Genomic DNA, 27,736 nt, shown 5'->3' on the forward strand with positions numbered 1-27,736 from the left:
ATATGTGCTCCAACCGCGCGTATCAAAAGCTAATTTATAACGTATTTACAACTGGATCACCAGGGTCGACTCAATGAGGAAACATGTAAGTAATACTTATGCATACATTTGTGTCTGATTGTTTGAAAACAACAAAATTAGCCGGATCCAGTTATTACTCATTCTTTGATTTTAGGATGCATTCCTCTGTCTCCTACAGACGGCGTTCCCCATAATAATGTGCGTTACAACTGAATAGGTAGAGACTTCATCACTTGTAAGAACTTCAAGAGAACATCTCACACCATGGACTAAAACATCTTCTCTTGTGACGTGACTATTTAAAGAACATTAGAAAATCAAAAACATTCTGCATCGGCAGAAAGTACAATTATAGGGATTCATATTTACGGCTGGTTCGGGTTATAATTATCAACGGAATAGTTATTCATCGCTACAAGACTGGTTAAAATTAATCAGCAGCTTTTTAGGGAAAATAATTTTGCATTTTTGTCGTTTCATATAATGTATTTTACATAAGGCCCCTTATAACCATCTCCTCTAGTGGCTGAGCAGAAAAGCTGGAAACTTATAAAGGTTAAAATCAGATGTAGATATACGTGATTTGGAGGGCACTCTTAATGGTAAATGTGGATCATTCTGCTAAACAATAAACAGAACTAAACAAACCTGATCAACGAACCAGTCTACTAATGAGAACTAATATGCCTCGAGGTTCTAGTTCTCGGCTGGTCAAGGTATGGGATTTATTTTTCACTTATTGAAAAAGTTTCAATAAGTTGGTTTAGCTATGTTTTCAGTCAAATTAGTATATTTATTATACTTCTTGATGCACCAGATCTCTATAATAATATAGTAATTCAAATCCCAAACGCCGAAATCTCATAAGCCCACTTGTCGTAGGCCTAACATTAGTTAAGCCTTAATAACGTATGGCATATATTTGATAATTGGGTAAATTAACAATAACTTTTGTACTCCTTTTGTTTTAGTTTATTTTAGGCTATACTGTACCTTATTTAATACTATCAATAAATAAATTTAATGCTATTCCTGGACTTAACAATAGGACCTTTTTTTGAAAGTTTTGATAATCTTATAACACGTTGTTGATATCCAGTAAAATAAAGTGTACGTGTATGCACAATTACGTAACAAGGTGCGCGCGCAATCATGAGATAACCAAAAAATCAGTTTTATTATAACAGATGCTGCAAAGGAAGATTATAATTATTTTCTAAACCATGTCGTTTTCAGTTGGCTATTTAAGTGTCCACGTTCTCCACAGTTCTCTACAAGACATCCCTGAGATTTGTTTATTTCAAAACGTAAACGAATTCACCGCTTTTAGCCCCACCTTTGGCATCAAACTATTTCAAACATTATTATTTGTAAAACGATAGAGAGCATTTAAGTAATACTTGTTGTATAAGGAAGAAAATAACCACACGTGTTCTCCGCCTTAAATCAAGAAAGTATTAATCCCCGCTTGTACAGCGGTAACTCTACGGATTTATAACACTAAAATGAGGGGTTCGATTCCCTCGGTGGGCTCAGCAGATAGTCTGATGTAGCTTTGCTATAAGAAAACACACACAAGAAAGTCTTAAAATTTACACGTGCAGCGTGTGTAAACACCTATATATCGATATGAGAATACTAGAAATGACCTCTTGCCATTAATTGTACTCTGCTTTTAGGATAAGAGCTTTCTATTAGGTTTACTTCTTTCTCCGTTTTCTGTTTTTTTTTATTCCTCCTTACTTAGAGATTCCACGTATAACTTTATAGCTAGCGACAACAGAGCTAATGATCATTTTTCGTCTTCTATCCTGAAGATAAATGATCACAACGCATCATATTTCGAGATGTATCTTTCCTTGATCATTATTTTTATAACGTATTTGTGTTTTCTCGGGAGTAAAATGTCTTAATATTAGCTCGATTTTTCGTAACTTTAAGCCTCTGATATATGTGGAACTAGCTGCGCGAATATGAACTATGCCATACCGGTGGACTCAACAGATAGCCAGATGTGACTGTGGTGTAAGGAAATACACTATACTATACTGTTAAAATATTTAATCGAAACAATGGATTTATAGGTACTCACATGTTTTTTGTGAACATTTCAACAATTTTGGTACACATTTGTGTGATGATAAAGTTAAACATTGTGTTTCTTGATTCATATTTTTGATTTAGTCAAATATTTTCTAACTTTCAATATCTAAAATTCGCGCAAAGAAAGAGTATCGAACGTTCTTGTGTATTTTCATTTGAAAAAAATTCTAACGTTCAGCAGATATTTTCACATAAGTTTCTAATTTTGTACAGCTATTGTCGCATAAAACTGGGCCCGGCATGGCCAGGTGGTTAAGACGCTTGACTCGTAATTCGAGGGTCCCGGGTTCGAATCCCTGTCGCACCAAACATGCTCGCCCTTTCAGTCCTGTGGGCGTTCTAATGTGATGGTCAATTTCACTACTCGTTGGTAAAAGAGTAGCCCAAGAGTTGACGGTGGGTGTTGATTACTAGCTGCCGTTGTGTAGCTTTGGGTGAAATTAAAAAAACAAAGAAAGAAATCCTAAACCTGAGTCTTTCCTCCCGTGGTACAGCGGTATGTCCGTGGACTCACAGTGCTAAAAACCAGGTTTCGAAACCCAAGGTGGGCAGAGCACAGATAGCCCTTTGTGCTTAATTCCAAACAATCAGTTTAAACCCTAAACCTTTATGGCCATTGTGAACTTTTTACAAAAATGTGCTAGCCATAAACCTGAAAACAAAACTGTTATGGTCAAAGCCACTCTTACTACAAAAGTTTGTTAGCCCTAAACATGAAAAACATCAGTCCTGGCCAATGGCAGCTCTTATTAAGTATGAAGGTTTGCATTCTCTAAGCAAACTGGGTGAGTTAAAATTCTAAACTATGACCCGTGGAAACCTAACCTATAACCTTTCTTTAATTCCAGCGAAGTTAATAGAAACTGCTTGAAAATAAACACCTAACAATTACATTAAATGTTCGTTTTTTTCATATACAGAAATAGTTGAACTTTCATTCGTCTCGAATTAAATTTTTAATTAAGTTTTATAAAAATCGTAAAAAGGGCAACTGAATTTATTCAAATAACCAAATATTACTGATCTCGATTCGTATCGTATTACGTTTAACCTTTCATTCTGATAGGAGCTCTTGCTTTTAAGAAGCTAAATAGTCATCTTTAGGTAAAGATAGTAAAAATTAACTTCTGAACCTATTTCAAATGCACATCCCTGAAATCGGAAAGGTTTAAGAAAGCAGAATTATTCTAAAGGAAACAGTAACAGGATCGAGTCGAATCACGTTCGTATCTCGCTGAATTTCGCATATACGTAAATTGGTTGCTCGCACCGAGGTATTAATATAACTTTGGTCTTATCTGTAAGGACAAATAATTCGTATTTGAAACTTGTACATATTTGAATTTTGAATTTTTTAGTGAGTTCGAAGTACGGTATCTAATATATTTATATCAGAAAACATTGATTTTCTTAAATATTTGTTTTTCTCAACTGCATAGCTGTGTTTTAATTTCATTATTCAATACATAACGCCTTATTGCACCTCGTGCACTTTCAAGCCGAGTAAGAAATGCTTCAAAATACCAATAATATTCTAGTAAATATAGGTATTTATCAACTCCGGAATGGAATTTTATAATCTTAAATATATATTTTTATGTGTATCTACTTGAACTTACTTGTATAAGTGAAGTTTCAACTGTACAACATTTTTACGACTGAAAATTTTGTGATACACTGGGAAACCCCTGCCTGAAAAACATTTAGTAGACTGAACTCAATTTCAACTATCTTAAGCCCGGTATGGCCAGATAGGTTAAGCTGTTCGATTCGTAATCTGAGGGTCGCAGGTTCGAATCCTCGTCGCACCAAACATGCTCTCCCTTTAAGCCGTGTGGGCGTTATAATGTGACGGCCAAATCGACTATTCGTTGGTAAAAGAGAAGTCCAAGAGTTGGCGGTAGGTGATGATGACTAGCTGCCTTCCCTCTAGTCTTGCACTACTAAATTAGGGACGGCCAGCGCAGATAGCCCTTGTGTAGCTTTGCGCGAAATTCAGAAAACAAACAATCCAACTATATCTTGTTTTTACTTCGTATTTTTCATAGTAAATAGTTGTTTAAAAAAGTGTTTGTATATTATTATTATTATTATTACATATATTAATCTCTGAATTACTTAAATGTAATTCTTGAATAGTAGCTGTAACTTTAACTACGATTAAGAGAGTGCATTTAAATATTAATAGAAGATGACTTGTTTTCGTTTTAATACCATGTTTATCAGTCAAGTAAAACTCGCATGAACCTCTGTGTTGTGGAATTTCCAAAGTAAACGTAGTAAATTGGAAAGTGTTCTTACTTTTATCTGGTAAAGTGTTCTTCGCAAGACATCTCCTTTCTTGAGTACAAGTTTTGCCATGAGAAGATTGCGTTAAGTAAGCTCTAAGTGCCATATAGTCCAGGTCAACCGCAGAATTCACTTGGCTGTAATTTGATTTAATGAAAGAAGGTGAAATAATTGGTTTCGAACGCGAATATTTTATCCATGTTTGTTATTATTACGTTATATCTAGAGAAGCAATAACAGGGTATTGTAAAAACAAATAGTATTTATATTTTCGTATTTATAGTAAACTTACAGACGCAATATGTCGCCGTCTCAACTCTCTGTGGCAAGGTAGGCCTAACATCCATTACCAACCGAAAGAGAATTGATTTTCACTCTTACAAATCACCATAAGTTTAACTACGGGGAATTTTTTGTGATGTTGATGGCCTCAAATATTAGTTTACTAACACGGGGCAAATTCTCGTCCATAAATTATACGTGTATAGTAATACAGTGAATATCAGAATTCATTAGTAAGTATGCCTAGAGTATGAAAACAGTATAATCATTATTAAACGTTTTTCTCAAGATTCGGGGACCTTATTTTATTATTCGCCGATAGAGGGCTAGCGAACATCTCTTATAAAAGATGAACTTTTTAAATGTTACTTCAGTTCTCTCTTACTAGATAAGCAATTGTAAATTACTTTGAAAATAGAATTACAATCTTCGCATTATTCAAATTATTCCCTAACTGATGAAAAGTTTTGGAAAATCGATAATATTTTGTATTAATTATTTCTAAGCCTAATAATCCTTTGACTCGAGCGGAAGCTAAAGGTGTTGAGTATGTTTTTTCTCCGAAACTATAACAAACTGGAGACATATTATTGATCAAACAACTACAACTCGTTATAACGGTTAAAAACTAACAAACTGGAGACATATTAATTAAACAACTACAACTCGTTATAACGGTTAAAAACTAACAAACTGAAGACATGTTATTAATTAAACAACCACAACTCGTTATAACGGAACAAAAAAAGATACTTTTAGTTTTTTTATTATCTTGAATTTGGGTCCAGAACAACGTGTTTCTCGTTATCGGAAGGTTTAGATGCCTAACGTGCACAAGTAACAAGCAGTGTTCGTAAAGCGTAAGACGTTTTAACGAACATCGAATATCTATCTGTCTGTAAATGTTTATTTCACCCCAGAGCCTAAGTTAATCTTGTTGGCAAGTGCTGTCTTCATCCCCGAGAGGGTCAAGACGTACTGAATAACTTTTAATTTGTTAACTTTCTTAGGTTTGTGTTCCAGAGAAATATAGTGAAGAAGGAAAGCTCTGAATAATTTTTAATTTGTTAACTTTCTTAGGTTTGTGTTCCTGAGAAATATAGTGAAGAAGGAAAACTCTGAATAATTTTTAATTTGTTAGCTTTCATAGGTTTGTGTTCCTGAGAAATATAGTGAAGAAGGAAAACTCTGAATAATTTTTAATTTGTTAGCTTTCATAGGTTTGTGTTCCTGAGAAATATAGTGAAGAAGGAAAACTCTGAATAATTTTTAATTTGTTAACTTTCTTAGGTTTGTGTTCCTGAGAAATATAGTGAAGAAGGAAAACTGAATAATTTTTAATTTGTTAACTTTCTTAGGTTTGTGTTCCTGAGAAATATAGTGAAGGAAAGCTCGATTTTCCTTCTCAAGCTTTAGGTTATCTTCTAATAAATAATTCTGTTTGTTCATTATAAACTGTCGCAGTTTTCACTAGAGTTATAACAATAAAACTTTCATGTTGGATTAATTCTTGGGTTTGCTATTGTTATTATTAATTCTGATGTACGTTATCATAAGTTAGTGATATGATGATGTATTTGCTGTGTTCTAGCTTTTCATGTTACGAGATGTCACTTCAGAGGTTTTGTACTTTGTTTGATGGGTTCTAGCGTTTCATTTTATACCACATCAGAAGTTCTGTTCTTAGTGTAATAAGCTTTGCTGTGCTCTATTGTTTTACTATATACTGTAGTAAAACCTCTGATGTTGTGTTCCACTTTGTTGTGTTCAAGTATTTTACGTTGTATTACCTCAAAAGTTCTGTTCTTAGTGTGTGACACTGTATTAGCTCTTTATTGTATCTATTTGCTGTTTTTTTTACACATTTTATTTGTTTAATACTTGGAATTATTATAAAACTGTCAGTAGTCGCTGACGTCACGAGGTGGTAAGTAACATGCTATTATTGCGATAGAAGTACCTTCTGTTCATGAGTTAATGCCACGATCGTTGACCTTAAAGGCATGGCCAGTTTGTTAAGGCACTCAACTCGTAATCTGAGGATCGCGGGTTTGAATCCCCGTCGTACCAAACATGCTCTCCATTTCAGCCGTGGGGGCATTATAATGTGACGGTCAATCCCACTATTCGTTGGTAAAAGAGTAGCCCAAGAGTTGGCGGTGGGTGGTGATGCCTAGCTGCCTTCTCTTTGATCTTACACTGCCAAATTAGGGACGGCTAGCGCATATAGTTCTCGTGTAGCTTTGCGCGAAATTAAAAAAACGCTCACAAAAAACATTAACGTTAAGATCACCATGATATGCCTTAGGCTTAACGTGAGGCCTAACTGTAGTGAAAGTTGCTATGTGAAAGTGACAATTTTGCAACACTACAAGTGCGTTTGCTTTAAGTACTTCTCTCTGTAATGTTTTCCCTTTATTGTTTATAGTATTATAAATAAATACATAAACCATTTTAACCTTCTAGTAAAATAATATTTATACTTATATTTAAATGTTTTGATTTTCTGAGTTTGTTTGAGTTTTAATATTTTACGGGGAAATTATAGGAAGAATTTTAATATAGGATGATATTAGAATTAAGTAAAACTGCCAACGCTCTTACAAGCAGATATTCCGCGTTTAGAAAGACAAGTGCGCTTTTGGTTTCTTTGTACTAACCTCTAGTTTAAGTTGTTTTATTTTCACTTTTGCACACCATAAACACTTAAAATGATCTTTAATATAACGCCTTTTGTACCCTGACATGAAACATGTTGAACTCATTTTGTGATGACTAAAATCGTTTTAATGTTATTGTTTGTGTTGCCACATTCGGCCATTCTTTATCTGACAACCGTTGTCTGGACAATAGGCCTGCAGCGTGTATCCATTGTAAAAGTCTCCATCGTAAAGTATCATGTTCCAAGCTTACCACTCCACCTTGCTTGCTTTCTATAATCCTTTTATCAGGCATTTATTATATATGTTACAACAAACCGTCATCATGTTATTTTCAATTATTATGATCAAATAAGAAATTTACATTAAATTAACAGGTCTAATTAAAATTGCAACTAAATTATCTATTTTATTTTCAGTAATTTTAATTCATTTATTTCCAAATATTTATTCCATAGCTATTGATAACCAGTAAACCAATGCATTCATATTTATATTCATAATATTGATTTTGCAATACGTTTTTACCTATTTAAACAGAAGAATTCTCTCAATCATTTATTTTAAAAAAATTCATGTTACTGAAAACATGTTTTTAAGGATCAGAAGGTGTCGCTTTAAATCAGTCGTTAAAGCTTTTATCTTGCATTTTATGCCAATCATTTCTATTCATGCTTAGTTACTTCATTAACTTTTCAATTGGTACGTGAATGTATGCGAGTCATTATTTCTCACGTCAATAATATTTTGTTTCGAAGGAGAACTAGTGCAATTTCCTTTCCTTCTCTAAGGAGAGTCTGTAATTTTAAACTGAATAGTGGGATTGACCGTCACATTATAACGCCCCCACGGCTGAAAGAGCGAGCATGTTGGATGTGACGGGGATTCGAACCCGCGATCCTCAGGTTACGAGTCGTGTATCTTAAGCCGTGCCGATTGGAGAGAAAGCAGCCCCTCATAAGCATACACCGCCAATTGTGTTTTGGTGCAACGCACCAACAGCCACATACAGGGTGGCCCGTAAGTCCCTATTCATCCATGTATCCAGTGTATCCGTGTGCTGTCCCTCATTCTCGCTGCATAATATTATGCGACGCCATGTCACAATATGCTCTTCAAGTGTAAATGGGCTTGCATCGACGATATTTCTCTGAAAAAACGTAACAAATTTATAATACATGCGTAATTGAATATAACATAATAACATAATAACATATGGATGGGTAGGGACTTACGGGTCACCCTGTAGAGTAAAGCGTATTTGTGAGGAAACGTGATTCCTTGGATTCACAGTATGGGTAATTTATTAACTAGGCCACGCCTGACTACATGTTTATTAGATTGCTTTGCTTATCCCCGGAAGGTTTTTAACTTGAATGTAATCTGTATTGTTATCCATTGGACGCTTAAACATAAGAAATTGGTAGTTAAATGTGATAAAATTTTCATATGCGATGTGTTTGGGTAACTAGTTAAACGATAAAGTTGTAACTATTCTTTGGTTCATTGCCACGAAGGATACATTTGTCACTCCTAATACCTGTATAGTTAGCAGTAGCGAAATATAGAAAATAGGCTTATCTCGGAAAACATCTTCCATTATTTCTTGTGACCTAACCGTCAGAATCTTTTAAAATTTATTGAAAAATAAATTCTAAACAAAAACAATAAAATGCAATTAACGGAATAACTTTTATATCCATTGGATATACTTCAGTTTGATGTCTATTAATAGCTACCTTTCTACTTCGGTTGTCTGTTTAGGCTTGACATTTTTATCTCGAACAAAAAAAAACAAGAACTTAAACTTACTATTTTAACATGAATATTGAAAATAGTTCACTAATTTCCATTTGATATTAAGGAAGAAAAATTCTTTTAGGTCATAAACCTTTCCAGTTCTTCGGTTTCCATTTATATTTTGAAAATTCGTTTATCCATGTACAAAAGTACATTTTTCTTTCTCTACCACGGTAAAAAAAAGCTACCTTGCATAAGAAGGAATTGTATGTTTTATAGATAATACCAAGTAAAATAACTTGGAAAAGATGTAAAAGGTGCGAGTTTTATAGACTAACCGTTGCTGATGTCGTAGTTACTGAAAATTGAGAAAACAAACTTCTTGGAGAGTAGTGTCTGATATGACAGTAAAATAATGAAACTTTTAAAATCAGTTCAAATAAATTAATACTACGAAAAGTTAAGTATCAAAGTTAGTGCCCTTGTAAGAGTGGCCATTGCAAGTAAAGACTTCTTTAGGCTTACAAGTGAAGGTCTAGTGTGCCATTCCTAATGACACATGAATATTGCCAATAAACCAATAACCAATACGCGCCCTTGAATAGCTTGTATAAATACGTAGTAGTCAATATATGTATCCTATTCGGCATGACCAGGTGGCGCTGGACTCGTAATTTGAGGGTTGTGGGTCACACCTTTACCTATACCAGACATAACTGAAGCACTGTCTCAAGAGAAACTAAGACAGTTTTCCCATGGAATTTTTCTCTTTGTCAGTTCATGGTCCAAAAGTTTGAAAATATTCTCTCCCTTTGAAGCTTCTTTCCATTCTGCCATTGTCAAAAGAGAACAAACAGTTTTTCCAAGCAAAGGGTCAAGATATCGTACAACCACTGGATACAGTTTTGAGTCATCCATGTCAGTGGATCCATCTGTGGCTAAACTGTAAACACTGTTAGTAAGTATGCTTGAAATCATTTTGTCATCTTCATAACCCAACATTTGTACAATGGCTGCAGTTTTGATTCTAGCACAGCCATATTGTTTCGCTATATCAGAGTCTGGGAACATTTTTCTGAATAGATGTCCTGCATGATCGGCTACAGCTAGGGGTAAATTATGAGCAATGACGAATTGCGTGAACATCACTTCTGCATTTATGGTTTCATATTCTGAATTCTTACTCATAAATGTCGGTATCTGCATCGTTTTTGTCTTCGCCTCAGCCTTTTGTTGGTGAGATTCCGATTTTGTATGTCTGGAACAATCGTTTATCCCGCCATGCGCCACAGAAAAATTGAAGTGACAAACTGTACAAAACGCATGAATGTCACTGACTTTTGATGTAATGACCGGATATTTTGCACTATACTCTTTTCTAAATTTTTGATTCACAGTTTTAGTCCTTTTAGATTTGCCAGAAACAAGACAATCTGGTGAACGAGGCCTCTTTTTTTTTCCATCTTGTGAACGATCGCATTGGTGTTTCTATGCCGCTTAGAAAACGAGAAATACCAATCTATGCGAGCGCTGATTGGCTGACAAGCACTGATGACGTAACTATGGATTCCCCCACGTATCCAGTAAGGAGAAGCACCGCACTCAAACTATTGGTAGACGTCAGAGGTACAAATATTTATTATTTCAAGCACAAACATGATTATCGCAAGTAGCCATTTGGACTATGTCTTTTACTTATTATTAAAATTTAGTTGTATCTCACTAGAAATTTTCTTTTCACCCCTTTCAAGCCCTGGGGAAACACTTTATCACTTTATTGTATAGGCCTATGTAATATATAATAATTTGGGAGTTGAAACAAGTCTTAATATTTGTCTGTATGAGTGTATAGTCGCAATGTATACACCAAAACCATAATGATTATGCTCACATCTAAATGGTTAGCATCTCTGCAATTCCTGTGGCCTTAGGACTTACCATTATTGTCTTCCAGAGTTTTTTACAGTGGCTGATTAAAAAAAAAAAGGAAAATTACATACCTCACTTGTTATCGTTTGTGTTCGAAGCGTGAAATATATATATTTCAACAGGAACTCTCAAGGTTTAAAGTGTTAGATTAGACAGACTGTTAGGAACTCCCACGTGTCCTTAATACAATAAACGGCCTTAAGGCCGCACCGGGTTTTCTAAAACGCGTATGCACAACGTTTGAAACCGAATTTTGATATTCGTAGTGGGCAGAGCACAGATAGCCCATTGTGTAGGTTTAACTACAAGCAACAGCAAGAATTTTTCTCGCTTTATTAAGTATGGAAACAAAACCCGCTTTAGTCCGAGTACATTTATAGAGCATGAACTAGTTCTATGATCTATGTATAAAGCATTAACTGATTTAGTAATTATATAACCTTTCTGTAGAGCAAGAACACATTCAGTAATTATATGAACTCTGTATATAGTACATGTCTTATTCAGTAATTGTACGAACTCTGTATAAAAAGCATATCTTATTCAGGACAGGAGTTATATGGACTCTATATAGAACATGTCTTATCCAGTATTTATATGAACTATTTCGAGCATGTCTCTTTCATAATTGTATGAACTCTATACGGAACCTGTCTTGTTCAATAATTGTACTGACTCTGTATACGGCATCAAGTGATCTAGTGATGCTGTATTCTATCCTGAGGTTGTAGACATTTGTTTTTTCTTATGAAAGAGTCTTACTTGCGTTTCCAAAATACATGATTTTCATTGTACAAAGTTAACATGTACTAACACCATAAGCATTATTAATATCTTAAAATTAAAGATGTGTGATAACATATACTACTGGAATGTTTTAACATTCATCCAATTTGTTTCTCGCTGTAAATAATTTAAAAAAATGGAATTATCTGAACACTTCGCTTAGCGAAAATATGCTAAAGAGAAAAGCTATTTTCTCAGGGGCACATCCGAGGAAATTACAAGTAGCGCCTGTTAAACGGTTTTCTTTGCACAGTACTTGAAATGTGATGAGAACAGGGTGATTCGTTTCTTCTGTAGACAGTCATGCATTGGAAATGTTAACAAATTGATTTATTAAATCCAGAAATTACCAGAAAGTAACCATATCCTCTGTTTTACAAATTGTATTTTTTTCAACACTACAGTTCGTGTGTTAAAGTTGTTATGGGAAGAAACATTTTCATTGGATGTTGTCATTCCCAGTTTTAATGTTTCCTGTTTGTTGGGTTCAATACGTATAATAACATTTTTTATGTACTCTAATTAATTGATAAACTTTCAGCGCTAATGTTCAGGGTTAGATTCCCACAGTGGATAGAGTGCAAATAGCATATGGTGTGACTTTGTGCTAAAAATCGAATAACCTCATTTTAATGTAGAATTATTTTATAATTACTTGAATTATACAAATCGTGAAATACGTCACAGGATATAAATATGTATTATAATACTGGAAATATACGATAAGAATGTAACAATAGTATTTTTAATAATTATTTAATAGCGAAAATATACAGCAACAGAATTATAATGTTCTCATTAACTCGTATGTTAGATAAAACAGCATCTAGTCAGCTACACCCCCGTCAAATCTCGAGTTACATGTTGTTCAGCTGATTAGTTAAATCTTACCTCTTATAATGTGTCTACGGCTGTAAAATGTAGAGATCGTTTTTGTTTTGCTGCAACGCCCCCTAACATTGAAATTTCACATTCACAGTCTGGACAAACAAAACACAGGGCCATGATTGTTCTTTTTCTGGTACAGTTACAAAACTTGTATCTATTTAATATAGGAGTATCCTAGGTTACAACAAGCTCTAAGTAATAAATAACTGAAACTATTTATGACCAGAATCCAAGTAGAAGTTGGCCATACATCTTCCTTAATTCTAACTAAATCTATCTTTTCATCTTTCTTAATTCTGACTAAATAATCCTTGCATCTTCCTTAATTCTAACTAAATCGATCTTCTCATCTTCCTTAATTCTAAGTAAATGATCCTTGCATCTTCCTTACTTCTGCCTAAATAATCCTTGCATCTTCCTTAATTCTGCCTAAATAATCCTTGCATCTTCCTTACTTCTGCCTAAATAATCCTTGCATCTTCCTTACTTCTGCCTAAATAATCCTTGCATCTTCCTTACTTCTGACTAAATAATCCTTGCATCTTCCTTACTTCTGCCTTGCATCTTCCTTACTTCTGACTAAATAATCCTTGCATCTTCCTTACTTCTGACTAAATAATCCTTGCATCTTCCTTACTTCTGACTAAATGGTCCTTGCATCTTTAATTCTAACTAAATTTTTGCATCTTTAATTCTAACTAAATAATCCTTGCATCTTCCTTTATCGATCTTTACATCTTTAATTCTAACTAAATAATCCTTGCATCTTCCTTAATTCTAACTAAATAGTCCTTGCATTTTCCTTTATGGATCTTTTCATCTTTACTTCTAACTAAATAATCCTTGCATCTTCCTTAATTCTAACTAAATAGTCCTTGCATCTTCCTTTATCGATCTTTTCATCTTTAATTCTATCCAAATCGATTTTAGAAGGATATTAGATATGGTTTATCTTTTTATGGCTGCTAGCGGTCTACACTTTTACAGTGAATTGAGATATAATAAGAAATATAAATTCACATGAATGGACACAGACTGTCTTGGCAGTTTTGTTTTTCCTTTATGAGCTCTTCTTTTCAAATTATTATTCTCGCTCTAATTTCAATAAGCAAGAAATAAAACTTAGGTACTTTAGTTACTTAAATTGTATGTAAATTAATGAGGGTAAATTTACTTTTGAAATTTTTAGTAAAACTCTGACACAGAGACAAGTTTGCAGGTTCTAACGCTAAAAACTGGGTTTCGATACTTTGTGGTGAACAAAGAACATTTGTTTTATTTAGTGCGTAACCGTAAACGCATCTACAAACTTTTGTTAGCTGGGATTATTTAGATCAAGTCACTCGTTATTCTCAAGACTGCACTAATTTTATTATACTACACAAATTTATAATTATCTTCTCAGATTTCACATGTATTGACTGATGAACTTTTTAAGTCATCAGACAGGATTTTCCACAAGATGCTCAACACACGAAGTTATTTTATACCTCCTGTACTAAAATGTGAAGTACAAGCTGGCAAACAATCCATGTCCTAGCTGATAAGTGAAGCCATCTAGTGTTCAAACACACAACTTTATCAGACAATAAATCTTCTGTTCGTATTTGCCCCCACCCCGGCTAAGAACCTGGTTTTATACCCCTGGTAGACATATGTACTTTCCTAATATTATTATAAAAATGCTACGTTGTCAAAAATCACTATCTAATTACCATAACAACAGAAAATGATCGATTAATCATTCACTTAGTTCAAGTTGTTGAAGTTAAATATTATGCTTTTATTACAACACTCCAAAATATTAGTGAAAATTAAGGATTTTTAGTTTTAAATGGAGCACAATGGACGGTATGTTCTCTTCCCACCATGGGTATCGAAACCTAGTTTCTATCGTTCTAAGTTTGCACACGTACTGCTGTTCCACTGAAGAGGGAGGGGGAAGAATTAGGTGTACTTCAGTACAAATTGTTTCATTTTTTTCACAAATCATTTCGTAAATTTAATAAATCTGTTGTATGAGAAAAACACCTTTATGTCACTAATTCTCCCTTTCGTGAAAATATTTCTTCAAAAAAACTATATTTTCCTGACATCTGTTGGTAGTTTAGACATCACCTTAAGTTATCAATAATATCATAAAGGATTGTGCCAAAAGAAGACTATTTCACATTTGTGTAAATAATCAACTTAGTAAAGACGATATCAAAATATATTGTAGCGTTTTAGTTGGATCAACGTAGTCTCGGTCAAGCTGCGGGTCAGAAGGTTCACTATCGAGCTTGCACTATATTGCTGAGTGTGTTTTCAAATAAGTATGTAGTCAGCGGGTGTTATTAACTATTCCCTCCTCTAATCAGCATTTGTAAGCAAGGGAAGTTTATGTTTTGGTATCCTTGATTTGGCAGTTTAACATTTGCCCTATAAAGTGTCGAGCACTTTAAATGTATTACATTCCTCTTACTGGTTGATCTAAAATAATAAAATTATTGTGTTGGAAACCCGGAATTTCGCAACTTATTGTCTTTAATTTTTCGTGATATTATATTCTACAGTGTACTTATGTATTTTCTCTTGAAACCAACGTTCACCACATAGATCGAACCCTGAATTTTAAAATTATGAAACCAGAAGCTTACCAGTACCGACTGTGTTATTTTAATAAATTGTATCAGAGGTAAAAAAAATTTTTGTTAGCTTTGAATTTAAACATTGCAATTTCATGTACGATATAAAAAGTTATAGCTATATTTTCTTTAAATAGCTATAAAATAGACAAAAACAATTTCATGAAAACAAGAAAAATGATAGCATTTATAACCGGTACGTGACAGTAATTTTCTACGTATAATGTGATTACCTTCTGAATTTTAATGTGTTAGAGATCTAAAATGTTAGGAAAATTTATACCACAGACAGATGTCATTTGACATTTTGTTTTCATAACACTGTCCTTCTTTGTCTTTAGTCCAACATGACCAGGTGGGTTAAGGCACTCGACTCTTAATCTGAGGGTCGAGGGTTCGAATCCCCGTCACACCAAACACGCTCGCCCTTTCAGCCGTGGGGGGCGTTATGATGTAACGGTCAATTCCACTATTCGCTGGTAAAAGCCAAATTGTGTTCATTGCAGAAATCGAACCCCTTATTTAACTTTGTCAGTCTGTAAACTTAACGATTTCTCACCAAGGGAACCAGTCGGAAATATATCAAACCAACTCAAAATAATTGTGAATAGTTCGCTTTTGTGAATTTATTTCAAAATAACCCAGTAATTCACTATTGGCATTTTCATTAGATTCTGTGTTTTCGTTTCATATCCAACGTATTATTTTGATTTTACACCAAGTTTCAAATTAGGATTGGATTGAACAGAAATTGTAATTTCAATGCCAAGTGTTCATTAACGTTTTTTCATTAATTAGTTTTCTGGGTTTTGATGGTGTTTTGAATACTTATTTTATGAAACAAATACATGTTAATGTAGCTTTAATGTATTTCTTCAGTGAAGTCGATCTGTTTAGAAATCCCCTCGTCTCATGACGCTATAAATCTGGTGCTTGTGGTGCACCGTCAGCAGATACTCCATTGCGTAACTTTGTGTTTAAAACTGTTGAATTGAAAATTACCCAGATTTAAGAAGATCTGTAACGTATTTTTTATTGGAAATAAATAAACTTAGATATAAAACGAGAACTCACTCCATGAATTAATTTAAAACTCTGTTATCAACATTTATTTCTCCGAAAAAATCGATGTAACTTCCTTTTCATTCTTAATGCAGTTTGATTATTTGATTTCAGTTATCTAACAATTTTTGCTTGAAGTCTTCTTTCAATTCCTGGTGTGATTTCTAAAACGTTCAGGTGATATTCATTAGATTATTACATGTGCAGAGGAACATTAACGTAAGTGGTGTTTGTTCATTTTTATTGTAAATCGAATTACCCAATTAATATTATGTTAAATGCAAAAAACGTAATTACATATATCGTTTCGTGTGATATTTGTTTTTGCCCGAAGCTCTACAATGAGATATCAACAATCTGTGTGTTGGTCAATCGATCCCCGGATGTTAGCGTTGTCAGTCCGGAAACTTACCAAAGACCCGCCAGGGGACTTGATATTAAAGCTTTGTTTCCCAGAAGTTTAATTAAATAAGAAAAGGAATATTAAACGTGAAAGAAAAACGTTTTGGGTGTAAGTTGAATATTTTATTACATTCAGCGGGAGATTAGTGATTTATAAAGTGCAGTTTGGAAACGAATCGGAAGTTCATAACTTATTAACTTGTTTATACAAAATAACAACAACATTGTTGTTGCTGGAAATCTCTTCTTTTATGAATAGCTAACATCTCTTTTGTAAAGTTGAACTTTTGTATCTGTCATAAAAATCCTGTTTTATAAGACTGTCTTTTATTTCATAAAAGAGACTTTTTATAAGGCTGATTTATTCAAATATATTCCATAATAAACATCTGTTTAGGAAAGCTGAATTATTCCATATCATGGACTTGTTTTATAAGACTAAATTATCCAACATTCTATAATATGGACCTGCTTTGTAAGGACAAATTATCTTTTAGCAAATGAGAGGAAATCCTCAATAGCCGCTGCACTTGAAATAATTTTAGGCAGAATTAGAGTAAATTAATCAATGAGTACTTTTCCCCTTTGTATTAGCTGTATTTTTGGGCGCGTGTATACATGTACAATGTTAATTCTCGTCTTTACTCTCAAGTTCAATTTTTTTTAGGGAGACGAATACATCAATCGAAAGGGTGTGACTTCAAGGGTTTGGAGTCCAAAATAGTAATCAGATATCAAATCGGTTAAGAGATGATGGAACAAACCCCGTTCTGATCTCAGAAGTTTTTGTTCATTTGAATCACTGTTGAATACATCACTTTAACAACTCTGTTACTGTTCAAACTCTTTACTCTATGTTTAAATCTCCTAAGAAATTTAACAACTTGCAATGCTAAAATTAATCATAAAATACTATGTTTCTAAATTATTGTCTGTATAGTCATTTTATAACTTTCTTGCTTCCTATAGGCCCTGCATGGCCAGGTGGTTAATGTGTAGCCTTGCGCTAAAATAATTAAATAAAATTCTGAAAATATCTTAATTTATAACCAATATTCTGTCTTGGGTTACTTATTGTGTTATTTCACACATCAAGCGTTTTGTTCGGTTGTATATTATTGTGTTATTTCACACACCGAGCGTTTTGTTCGGTTGTATATTATTGTTATTTCACACACCGAGCGTTTTGTTCGGTTGTATATTATTGTGTTATTTCGCACACCGAGCGTTTTGTTCGGTTGTATATTATTGTGTTATTTCACACACCGAGCGTTTTGTTCGGTTGTATATTATTGTGTTATTTCGCACACCGAGGGTTTTGTCCGGTTGTATATCTGTGCTTATGCATGCATGTGTTCTTCACAATAGATTAGGGGTGACCAATCTACAGCAGGGAAGCAGACAGAATTCTGCAGTATTTGTTACTGAAAAGACCAAAACACATTCTCCCGCAGAAGATCACACGTAACTTTGACAAGTTCCGAGACGAAACTGAAGTTTCCAGTAGCTCCATTTCAACGCTTTTATTTTATAAAATAATATAAATAATGTTGCTTTAAACAAATTGCTCTTAATTTATATATAATGGAACGTTATTAAAGAACTACATATCAGCTTTTTAAGAGCCTCGGGGTGGCAACCTCTGCACTAAATAGCATTGGTATCTCTTTAAAACTGTGATCGGAGTATATATCATTTCAAACATGCTAAACGGATTTCGTTATGATTCTAAATTACCAGATAAACAAGTATTCATTTTTATCCTCGGAGCGCTGGTAACTTCCTTACTACAATCGTCTGTCTGAGGTATTTATATTACACATTTTAACCTCGATCGACCTGAGGAACATCAAGTCTCAACTGTAGAACAATATTTACCGCTTCCTGAATTTCTTTAAATTTCTTGTGAATTGAACACTAAAAGAAGTGCGCAGAAATCTACTAGATTCCTCGTTATTATATTAAAACCACTAGAATTACGAGAAATAGACGGAAATTTATTCTCTGTAAGAACACCATGTCAGACGCCCCCTAGTGGTACAGTGGTATGTCTGCGGACTCGCACCACTAGAAACCTGGTTTCGATACCCGTGGTGGGCAGAGCACAGAGAGCTCATTAATTAAAATAAGGTACAGAATAACGTTTCGACCTTCTTACAACCAGCCGCCTTGAGAATGTATTTTCATTTCAATTGGGAGTTCACGTGATCACGAGACAGGTCATTGTGTAGCTTTGTGCTTAATTCTAAACAAACTGCATTAAATTCTCAGTATAAAACGTATACACCATAATGAGGATCTTTACTAAGCAGTTCCTTTCTGTCGAACTGGTGTGATAAGGTTCGTGGAAACAGGAGTTCCGATTTATGAGTACAGTTTCACAGAGTTGCATTATTTGAACAAATCAGGCGATCTGCGTTGTCCATTGCGGAGAACTGAACCCCGGATCTGAGCTTTGTAAGTCCATAAACTTACCGTTGTCCTATCGGAGGGGCCTAGCGGTTTCAAAGACATCACTTATGTAGAAGTGTTCGGCCCCTTCCCTACAAAAAAAACAACAAGAAAAAGTATGTAGGTTGAGGAAGGAATTTCCTTCCTAACTTCTCAACTGAATTCATTAGACGGCTAGTCAGTTAAAGATGACATTTTCATGTTCCATGAGGACATATTCCACTTAGTCACCGAGAAACGTGAGAGAAGAAATCTTAGCAAGTTCAGTCTTTCTCTTCTTCTCTCGTTACGAACTTGATTAGAAACCTGTCTGTCAAAACCAGTGTTATCGCTCATTGCCGCCATTTGCGGTAAAAGCATACAACACGTGCTGCCAATATCTGCGGAGGAATATTAACCAATTATTATAACTATTCGAGAGCAATGCTCGCGGATTAATTTCCGTGACTAAATTGTGTCCCCCGAGGCTCAACAGGGCTTATAAAATTACGCATCTGGGTTGTATTCCAGCTGAGGTAAAATCAACTAGATTTATTGATTTCTTAAAATCAGCCTGAATTATAAACATGTATTAAGAATGAAATATAAAAATAACCTACTTTTCTGCTAACAAATGCTACAAATTAATATTGCGTAGACTGGAAAAAACACACCTAATTTTAAATTTATGGCTCCTTAAAACTTAACATTTTTCCTAATACATACGTCTTAACAGTTAGAATCCATTATTTGTACCAATTATCCCAAAGATGTACAACAGTGTTTGATCAAATATTTGTACCCATTGTTATAAAGGACTGACTCTACGAATGTATTTAAAGTAAGTTATTGGCCCGGCCCGGCCTGGCCAGTGGGTTAAGGCGCTCGACTCGTAATCCGAGGGTCGCGGGTTCGAATCTCCGTCACACAAAACATATTCGCCCTTTAAGCCGTGGGAGCGTTATAATGTGCTATTCTTTGGTAAAAGAGTAGCCCAGGAGTTGGCGGTGGGTAGTGATGACTAGCTGCCTTCCCTCTAGTCTTACACTGCTAAATTAGGAAGGGCTAGCGCAGATAGCCCTCGTGTAGGTTTGTGAGAAATTCAAAAACAAACAAACAGACTTCTCTTTATCAAATGCACAGTCTATTGCCCTTCGAAATTCCTTCATAGTGTAAGAAACAGGTTCACAATTTTGAGGAAAAGTGGACACCAAATACACTGGAGTTATTCAGATATTCGCAATTCTAATGAAGCGAAATTCGAAACAAATCAAACAAATCTTTGCTGCTTCTATTCATCTTTTTTTTTCACACGGACTTGTAAGGTATAAACGTTGAAAAGTTGAATTTACAAGAATAACCATGACGATTTTGAAATATCTTTTTGTTTTCAAATTGGGTTTAAGGTCTAGTGATGACTAAACACTTCATAAACTAGTTTACCTATTGTGAATTTCTTGTCGTGCAGGTCGTAACGATGACTTCTGGTTGCCGAACTATTTCCGTTATGATACACATTGTTCTGCTGCTGCTCTGGACCAATCTGGACAATACAACAGGCTATCCTACGAGATACAGTTACCTGGACAACCACGCAGCTCCTCCAGTATCTTCTCTTCCCGAAGCCACTTCTGATAACGTGGCAGAGACACTTCCTGTAAAGTCCAAAGAGTTTCTTCTCAACTTGTTCTCTTCAGGATTATCAGACCTTAATCGGGATTATGAAATTCCCGATGGATCTGAAGATGTTTATGATTCTAAGAAATATGACCAGTGGTGGCGTTTACATCCCGAAGAGGCATCCAAACTTGCCACTTACAGTGACCTCTTTGAAGATGATGTGATTGACCAAAAGCCCTACAAATCGGTAAGTGACGAAGACACGCTATTCCAGAATATAGTTGAATCAGCCATTGCAAAACGTGGAAATCGCCCGTCTCTCTCGATTGTTAGCCCCCTGGACGTTCTCAGCCAACGGCTTCGCTTCGAAATGGCTCGCCATTGGATGAAACAGAGCCAGAAACAAATAAAAGAGAATGCTGAACTGCTGAGACATCTCGGGAAAAGGGACACAAGTCGGCTGGCTTCCAACTTCCGTCAACCTCAACAACACCACGAGGTAATGTTTAAAAGTATGTTTTATAGCAGAACCCTAAAATGTACGTTTCTCGTCAACAGTTACCTCTTTCGTGATCATCATACTAAAGAATTTACAGCTTCTATCGGTTCCAGCGTTCAGATACGTAAAATCTTCAATTTATTAAACATCCATAATCCAAAGATTTATAAATCAACGTACGTGCACTAAATTCTCGCATGATTTACGAATAGAAGAATGTCTCGTTTAACTGCATTAGTGTACGTGGTTTAACATTTCTTAAAATGTTTATTTGTATAATATTATATTGAAATCTACGCTCTCAAGCTACGCCAATGGGAGCCCTATACAGAGAGGTCAAATTCTATTGTTCACCGACTTTCTAAACAGGGAGCGCTTTTCTCCACACTTAGAAACCTAAATTAGGGTAAAATATGTGATTTTAAAAATGGGTGAAAAATATTAGTAATCATACTCCATTTATATCCAGCCCAATTTAAATTGTCCAAACCATTTCAAAATAAACAGAAATATCACATTAGTAAATAAGGGGTGTTTGAGTTTGCGAAAAAGAGCAGAATGGAGTTCTGTATATTACAAGACTGCAATACAGTATCGTGTATTTTGCTCAACTGAAGACATTTTAAAGACTGCAATAGAGTATCGCGTATTTTGCTCGGCTGAAGACATTTTAAAGACTGCAATACTGTATCGCGTATTTTGCTCAGCTGAAGACATTTTAAAGACTGCAATAGAGTATCGCGTATTTTGCTCGGCTGAAGACATTTTAAAGACTGCAATACAGTATCGCGTATTTTGCTAGGCTGAAGACATTTTAAAGACTGCAATACAGTATCGCGTATTTTGCTCGGCTGAAGACATTTTAAAGAATGCAATACAGTATCGCGTATTTTGCTCAGCTGAAGACATTTTAAAGACTGCAATACAGTATCGCGTATTTTGCTCAGCTGAAGACATTTTAAAGACTGCAATAGAGTATCGCGTATTTTGCTCAGCTGAAGACATTTTAAAGACTGCAATAGAGTATCGCGTATTTTGCTCAGCTGAAGACATTTTAAAGACTGCAATAGAGTATCGCGTATTTTGCTCAGCTGAAGACATTTTAAAGACTGCAATACAGTATCGCGTATTTTGCTCAGCTGAAGACATTTTAAAGACTGCAATAGAGTATCGCGTATTTTGCTCAGCTGAAGACATTTTAAAGACTGCAATAGAGTATCGCGTATTTTGCTCAGCTGAAGACATTTTAAAGACTGCAATACAGTATCGCGTATTTTGCTCAGCTGAAGACATTTTAAAGACTGCAATACAGTATCGCGTATTTTGCTCAGCTGAAGACATTTTAAAGACTGCAATACAGTATCGCGTATTTTGCTCAGCTGAAGACATTTTAAAGACTGCAATACGAGGGCTGTTCAAAAAATACGCGGACTGACGTCATAAAACAAAATGTACTTTATTTAGAAGTCACAGGTCTGGGACCCCTTCAAAGTACTCTCCTCCCCAACGGTGTTTTACACTTGTTGAAACAGTTCTGGTACGCTTCTTTTGTAATGTCCTCCAGCTCCTTCGTCGCATTTGCCTTAATCTCCGGAATCGTCTCAAATCTTCTTCCTTTCAAGGGTCTTTTAAGTTTGGGGAACAAGAAAAAATCGCATAGAGCAAGGTCAGGTGAGTAAGGGGGGTGGGGAAGAACAGTGATCGAGTGTTTGGCCAAAAACTCACGAGTTCTGAGGCACAAATTTCGCAGCAACGCGGTGCATCTTCAATTTTTCGGTCAAAATCTCGTAACAAGATCCAACTGATATCCCACACTCTTTAGCAAGCTCCCTGACAGTCAGACGTCGATTTGCCCGCACCAGGGTGTTGATTTTGTCGACGTGTGGGTCGTCAGTTGACGTGGAAGGACGTCCAGGACGCTCATCATCTTCAATGGACTGTGGACCATCCTTAAAACGTTCATGCCACTTGAAACATGCCGTACGCTTCATAGCAACATCACCGTAAGCCGTGTTAACCATAGCAAAAGTTTCAGTCGCAGATTCTCCAAATTTAACACAAAATTTCACAGCAAGTCGTTGTTCCTTCAGGTCATTCATTCTGAAATCCGCCAAACGAAAAAATCGCACTTCACTTAAAACCGCGTAGCTAATACACAAATGAAGATATCTACAGTCGGGAAATGGCATCGTAATCAGCTGATCTGTGCGAACCTAGCGACACCAAGCGGATTCCCCTGGAACCAACTGGAGCAACGCAATTCAAACAGTCCGCGTATTTTTAACAGACCTCGTACAGTATCGTGTATTTTGCTCCGCTGAAGGCATTTTAAAGACTGCAATACAGTATCGCGTATTTTGCTCAGCTGAAGACATTTTAAAGGCTGCAATGCAATAGTGCGTATTTTGCTCAGCTGAAGACATTTTAAAGACTGCAATACAGTATCGTGTATTTTGCTCAGCTGAAGACATTTTAGACTGCAATACAGTATATCGTATTTTGCTCAGCTGAAGACATTTTAAAGACTGCAATAGAGTATCGCGTATTTTGCTCAGCTGAAGACATTTTAAAGACTGCAATAGAGTATCGCGTATTTTGCTCGGCTGAAGACATTTTAAAGACTGCAATAGAGTATCGCGTATTTTGCTCAGCTGAAGACATTTTAAAGACTGCAATAGAGTATCGCGTATTTTGCTCGGCTGAAGACATTTTAAAGACTGCAATACAGTATCGCGTATTTTGCTAGGCTGAAGACATTTTAAAGACTGCAATACAGTATCGCGTATTTTGCTCGGCTGAAGACATTTTAAAGAATGCAATACAGTATCGCGTATTTTGCTCAGCTGAAGACATTTTAAAGACTGCAATAGAGTATCGCGTATTTTGCTCAGCTGAAGACATTTTAAAGACTGCAATAGAGTATCGCGTATTTTGCTCAGCTGAAGACATTTTAAAGACTGCAATACAGTATCGCGTATTTTGCTCAGCTGAAGACATTTTAAAGACTGCAATACAGCATCGCGTATTTTGCTCAGCTGAAGACATTTTAGGTTATCTACGCACACACGCACTCATGGTAAAGAATCAAACAAAACGTGGTCTAAGTCGCCATATGCTCTCTCACCCAATGGCTCAACGATAATTCTACATGCTTGTAACGTTAAAAATCAGGTTTCGATACCTGTGGTATACAAGCTCAAATAATCCATTGTGTAGCTATGGCCTTAACAACAGTCAAGTCAAAACAAGTACCCACATACCCCACCCTACATTGGCTCAGTGATAAGTCTGAAGGCTTAAAATTGGGTTTGATACCTGTGGTGGTAAAACACGGATAATTTTGTTTTTAACAACAGCCAAGCCTCCATGTGGTTGCTCACCTCTCCCATTTCACACTACACACACAATGTTGCATATTTATAGTGCCCATAGTGATGCCATAAAGACATGCCGATTTCTTAACAATATAAATATCAAAACAAAACAGAGAAACAACTGCAACTTTGTGATTAGAAACTTAACTGTGCTGAGAAACGAGACTTTTCACGTCAAAAAGCTAGTTGTCTTGGAAATGTTGCCGAAATTCGCTGCACATAAAAGTTTATTGTGTTGAGAATTATGTTTGGAAATATGGCGTTAAAAATAGAAACTTAATTATGTCTGGAAATATACTGATAAGAATAAAAACTTATTTTTTTTCTTTCTGGAAAGATTGTGCCAAGAGTAGAAAATTAACTGTAGGAAAGGTTTTTATAAGAATGGAAAGAACTGCTCGGAAAGGTGCTGCTAAGAATACAAATATTATTGTATTGGAAAAAAAACACATTTGAGTGTAAAAGCCATGTGGTACCAGTAATGTTGTTGTTAATGGAAATAACTTCGTAGCTTTAGCTACAGTACCGATAGTTTAATATGGACTACATGATTTGTTTGTATGGACTAAATTGGACCATGCTACGATTAGATGGAAACATAAACAAAATGGCAGATTAGCTTATGACATTTTACTTCTTCGTGGTTCTCAAGACGGTGGCCTTTGCCTGAAAACCAACATGTTAATTAAAACATGTATTCTATGTTCATTACTTTGGAAATACGTACAAAATATGTTACGAAGCTAGTAATAAACCTGGTAGCACGTATCAGCTCGTATATCCTAAGTGGAAGTACTTACGTCATCACAGTTCATTACTAGAACTTGTACGGCAGAATGGACAGACGTAATATCAATACGTCTTGTTTGTGGATTATGTGGAATCCTTTTGAAACGAACTTTAACTTCACCTAATGAGCTCAAAACTCGAAATAATTAATACTACTGGCTTTAGGCCATCTGGCATCAAATGCACGCTATACACCACGAGAAACCAGTGGAATGCGCAGTGTGTGACCTTGTGCCCTAATTAATACGGATACATTCTATTATCATAGCTGTTTAATCTTGTTTGTCGTTAGGTTGTTTTGTTTTTAATTAACATACTATATTATTTTATAAAAATCGATCTAAGTTCCAAAGTGGTGTGTTAAATTAATCAAAAAACACAAGTAGAAGACCGATGGACGGTGTATCGACAACAACTGGACAAGAGAGCGAGGAAAAAACCTGGCGGAGAACAGCATTAAACATCACTTGTAAAAAAAAAAAAAAAGATAATTCTAATACATATTTTTAACGTTTTCTACGTTCCCTATAATACTGGTCAGTTTACGATCAAGCATCATTATATTACCTGCTTAGGTAAGTCCATAGACAATGTACCTTCATCTTGACATCAGTTAGGTTCTGGTGAAGACAGTACTGCATTTCGAGCCTTTATGTCAGTTTGATTTATGATTTGAAATGTCACACTAAAGAAATCAATATCTTGTAACAATTAAAGTGTTAGTGAATGTTGACACTTTATTGTACGAAACAACTTACACTTTTGTTCAAATTAAGTTTAAAAACTTAGAGGAATAACAATGTTCAAGAATCATTGGCTCTCAGGTTTTCACTTATGTTGTTGTGTGTTACAGAAGTAATAACATTCTGGCTATAATGAACAACATTCTTTACATTTCGTATCTTATGTTTACAAATAACGTAAGTAACATTTTGTTGACAATAATTTCTAACATATTTTTCTAACCTGTTTCAGGCACTTCTAGGAGTCCTATCTGATGTCTGAAGGTTCGTTTCATCCCTGTTATAATGCTGTAAAAATGTTATTGTTTCTGTAAAATAATTTGTAAAGATCCATTCTCAACACAAACCTTAACTTCTATTGTTTGTTTTGTTTGCATTGTTGTATATATTTTAATTATGGTTATGTAGGTGCAGATATTCTAACTATGGGAACTGCTCTGGAAAAATAGTCAAAACAGAAGCAAACTGGTGTGACACCAAACCGTAACCATTAAAAAAAATGTCAATAAACAGTGTTGTCTGGCTTATCAGAAAACGTTATTGGTTAAGGCACTAGTCACGTGACTGTCAGTGTTGTTTTCTTGGATATCACGAATTTAACACGCCAGTTACATGACGTCTAAAACCCTTTTTTTTAATAATCGAGCAACAAATTGTGTTTAGTGAATTAATAAACCATTCACGTGACCGTTAAATAATCTTATCGAATATCAAATATTTTAGTAACGTTTGTTTGGATATTCGCGCAAATTAATATTTGTTGGCCCTTCCTTAAATTTGAACTACTAGATTAGAGAGAAAGCAGCCAGTGAACAGCACTGACACTTCATCTTCTGGGTTATTGTAATCGATTAGTGGGATTTCATCTTATCTTATAACACTCTCTCACCGTCCTAAAATGAGTGGTACGATTTTGTTGAAGTTGGATGCGAGAAATGGACTCTTGGGTTTCAAATCTGGCACGCTAACCACTTGGTCACGCCCAGACGTATTATACTAATCACGGCCACATGTAGTTCACAGAACGCTATTGCTAATAGTTGTACAGTTCCCATTTCGCCTTCCTCAGATTATAATAATATATCACCATCAGAAACATGGAATGAAACAACAACTCTCTAACATCTTTCTCATCTTAAAAATTATTTCTATTTTGTTGACTTCGTTAACAGCTCACTTTTATGTTCATGTTAATATAATACCCTTGTAGAGATCAGATTACAAACACGGTAAAACAAAGATAGTAACTCTACAAGAGAGGGCGACACAATGATAGTAACTTTACGACAGAGGGTGAAACAATGGTATTGACTTTACGACAGAGGGCGAAACAATGATAGTAACTTTACAGTATTAATTTACAACTTTAAACATGAATATTGCAATATCAAAATCAAACTAAAGTACAAGAAATACAAATAAATCACACTTTTGATTATAATAGCTAAACCAAAATAATGATAGAAATAATAATGTCTCGCGCACAAAGAAC

At 35.1% G+C, this 27,736-nt stretch overlaps 1 protein-coding gene across 6 annotated transcripts in view; it reads left to right on the forward strand.

Moving 5' to 3' along the window:
* Nucleotides 1-26,801, forward strand: part of LOC143246640 (uncharacterized) — a 105,020-nt gene extending 78,219 nt beyond the window's left edge. For 2 of the 6 annotated variants that reach the window (XM_076493691.1, XM_076493692.1), the window contains exons 2-3: nucleotides 20,688-21,338; nucleotides 26,477-26,801. In XM_076493691.1, coding sequence (XP_076349806.1) covers nucleotides 20,697-21,338; nucleotides 26,477-26,506 — 672 coding nt within the window. In that variant the 5' untranslated portion in view covers nucleotides 20,688-20,696 and the 3' untranslated portion in view covers nucleotides 26,507-26,801. Of the gene's footprint in view, nucleotides 1-593; nucleotides 738-20,687; nucleotides 21,339-26,476 lie in introns of those variants that run through there. The other 4 variants (XM_076493694.1, XM_076493690.1, XM_076493693.1 and 1 more) reach the window with 4 other exon arrangements.
* Nucleotides 26,802-27,736: the final 935 nt, after the last annotated feature.

The sequence above is a fragment of the Tachypleus tridentatus genome, chromosome 3 (assembly GCF_004210375.1).
Source record: "Tachypleus tridentatus isolate NWPU-2018 chromosome 3, ASM421037v1, whole genome shotgun sequence".
NCBI lineage: Eukaryota > Metazoa > Arthropoda > Merostomata > Xiphosura > Limulidae > Tachypleus > Tachypleus tridentatus.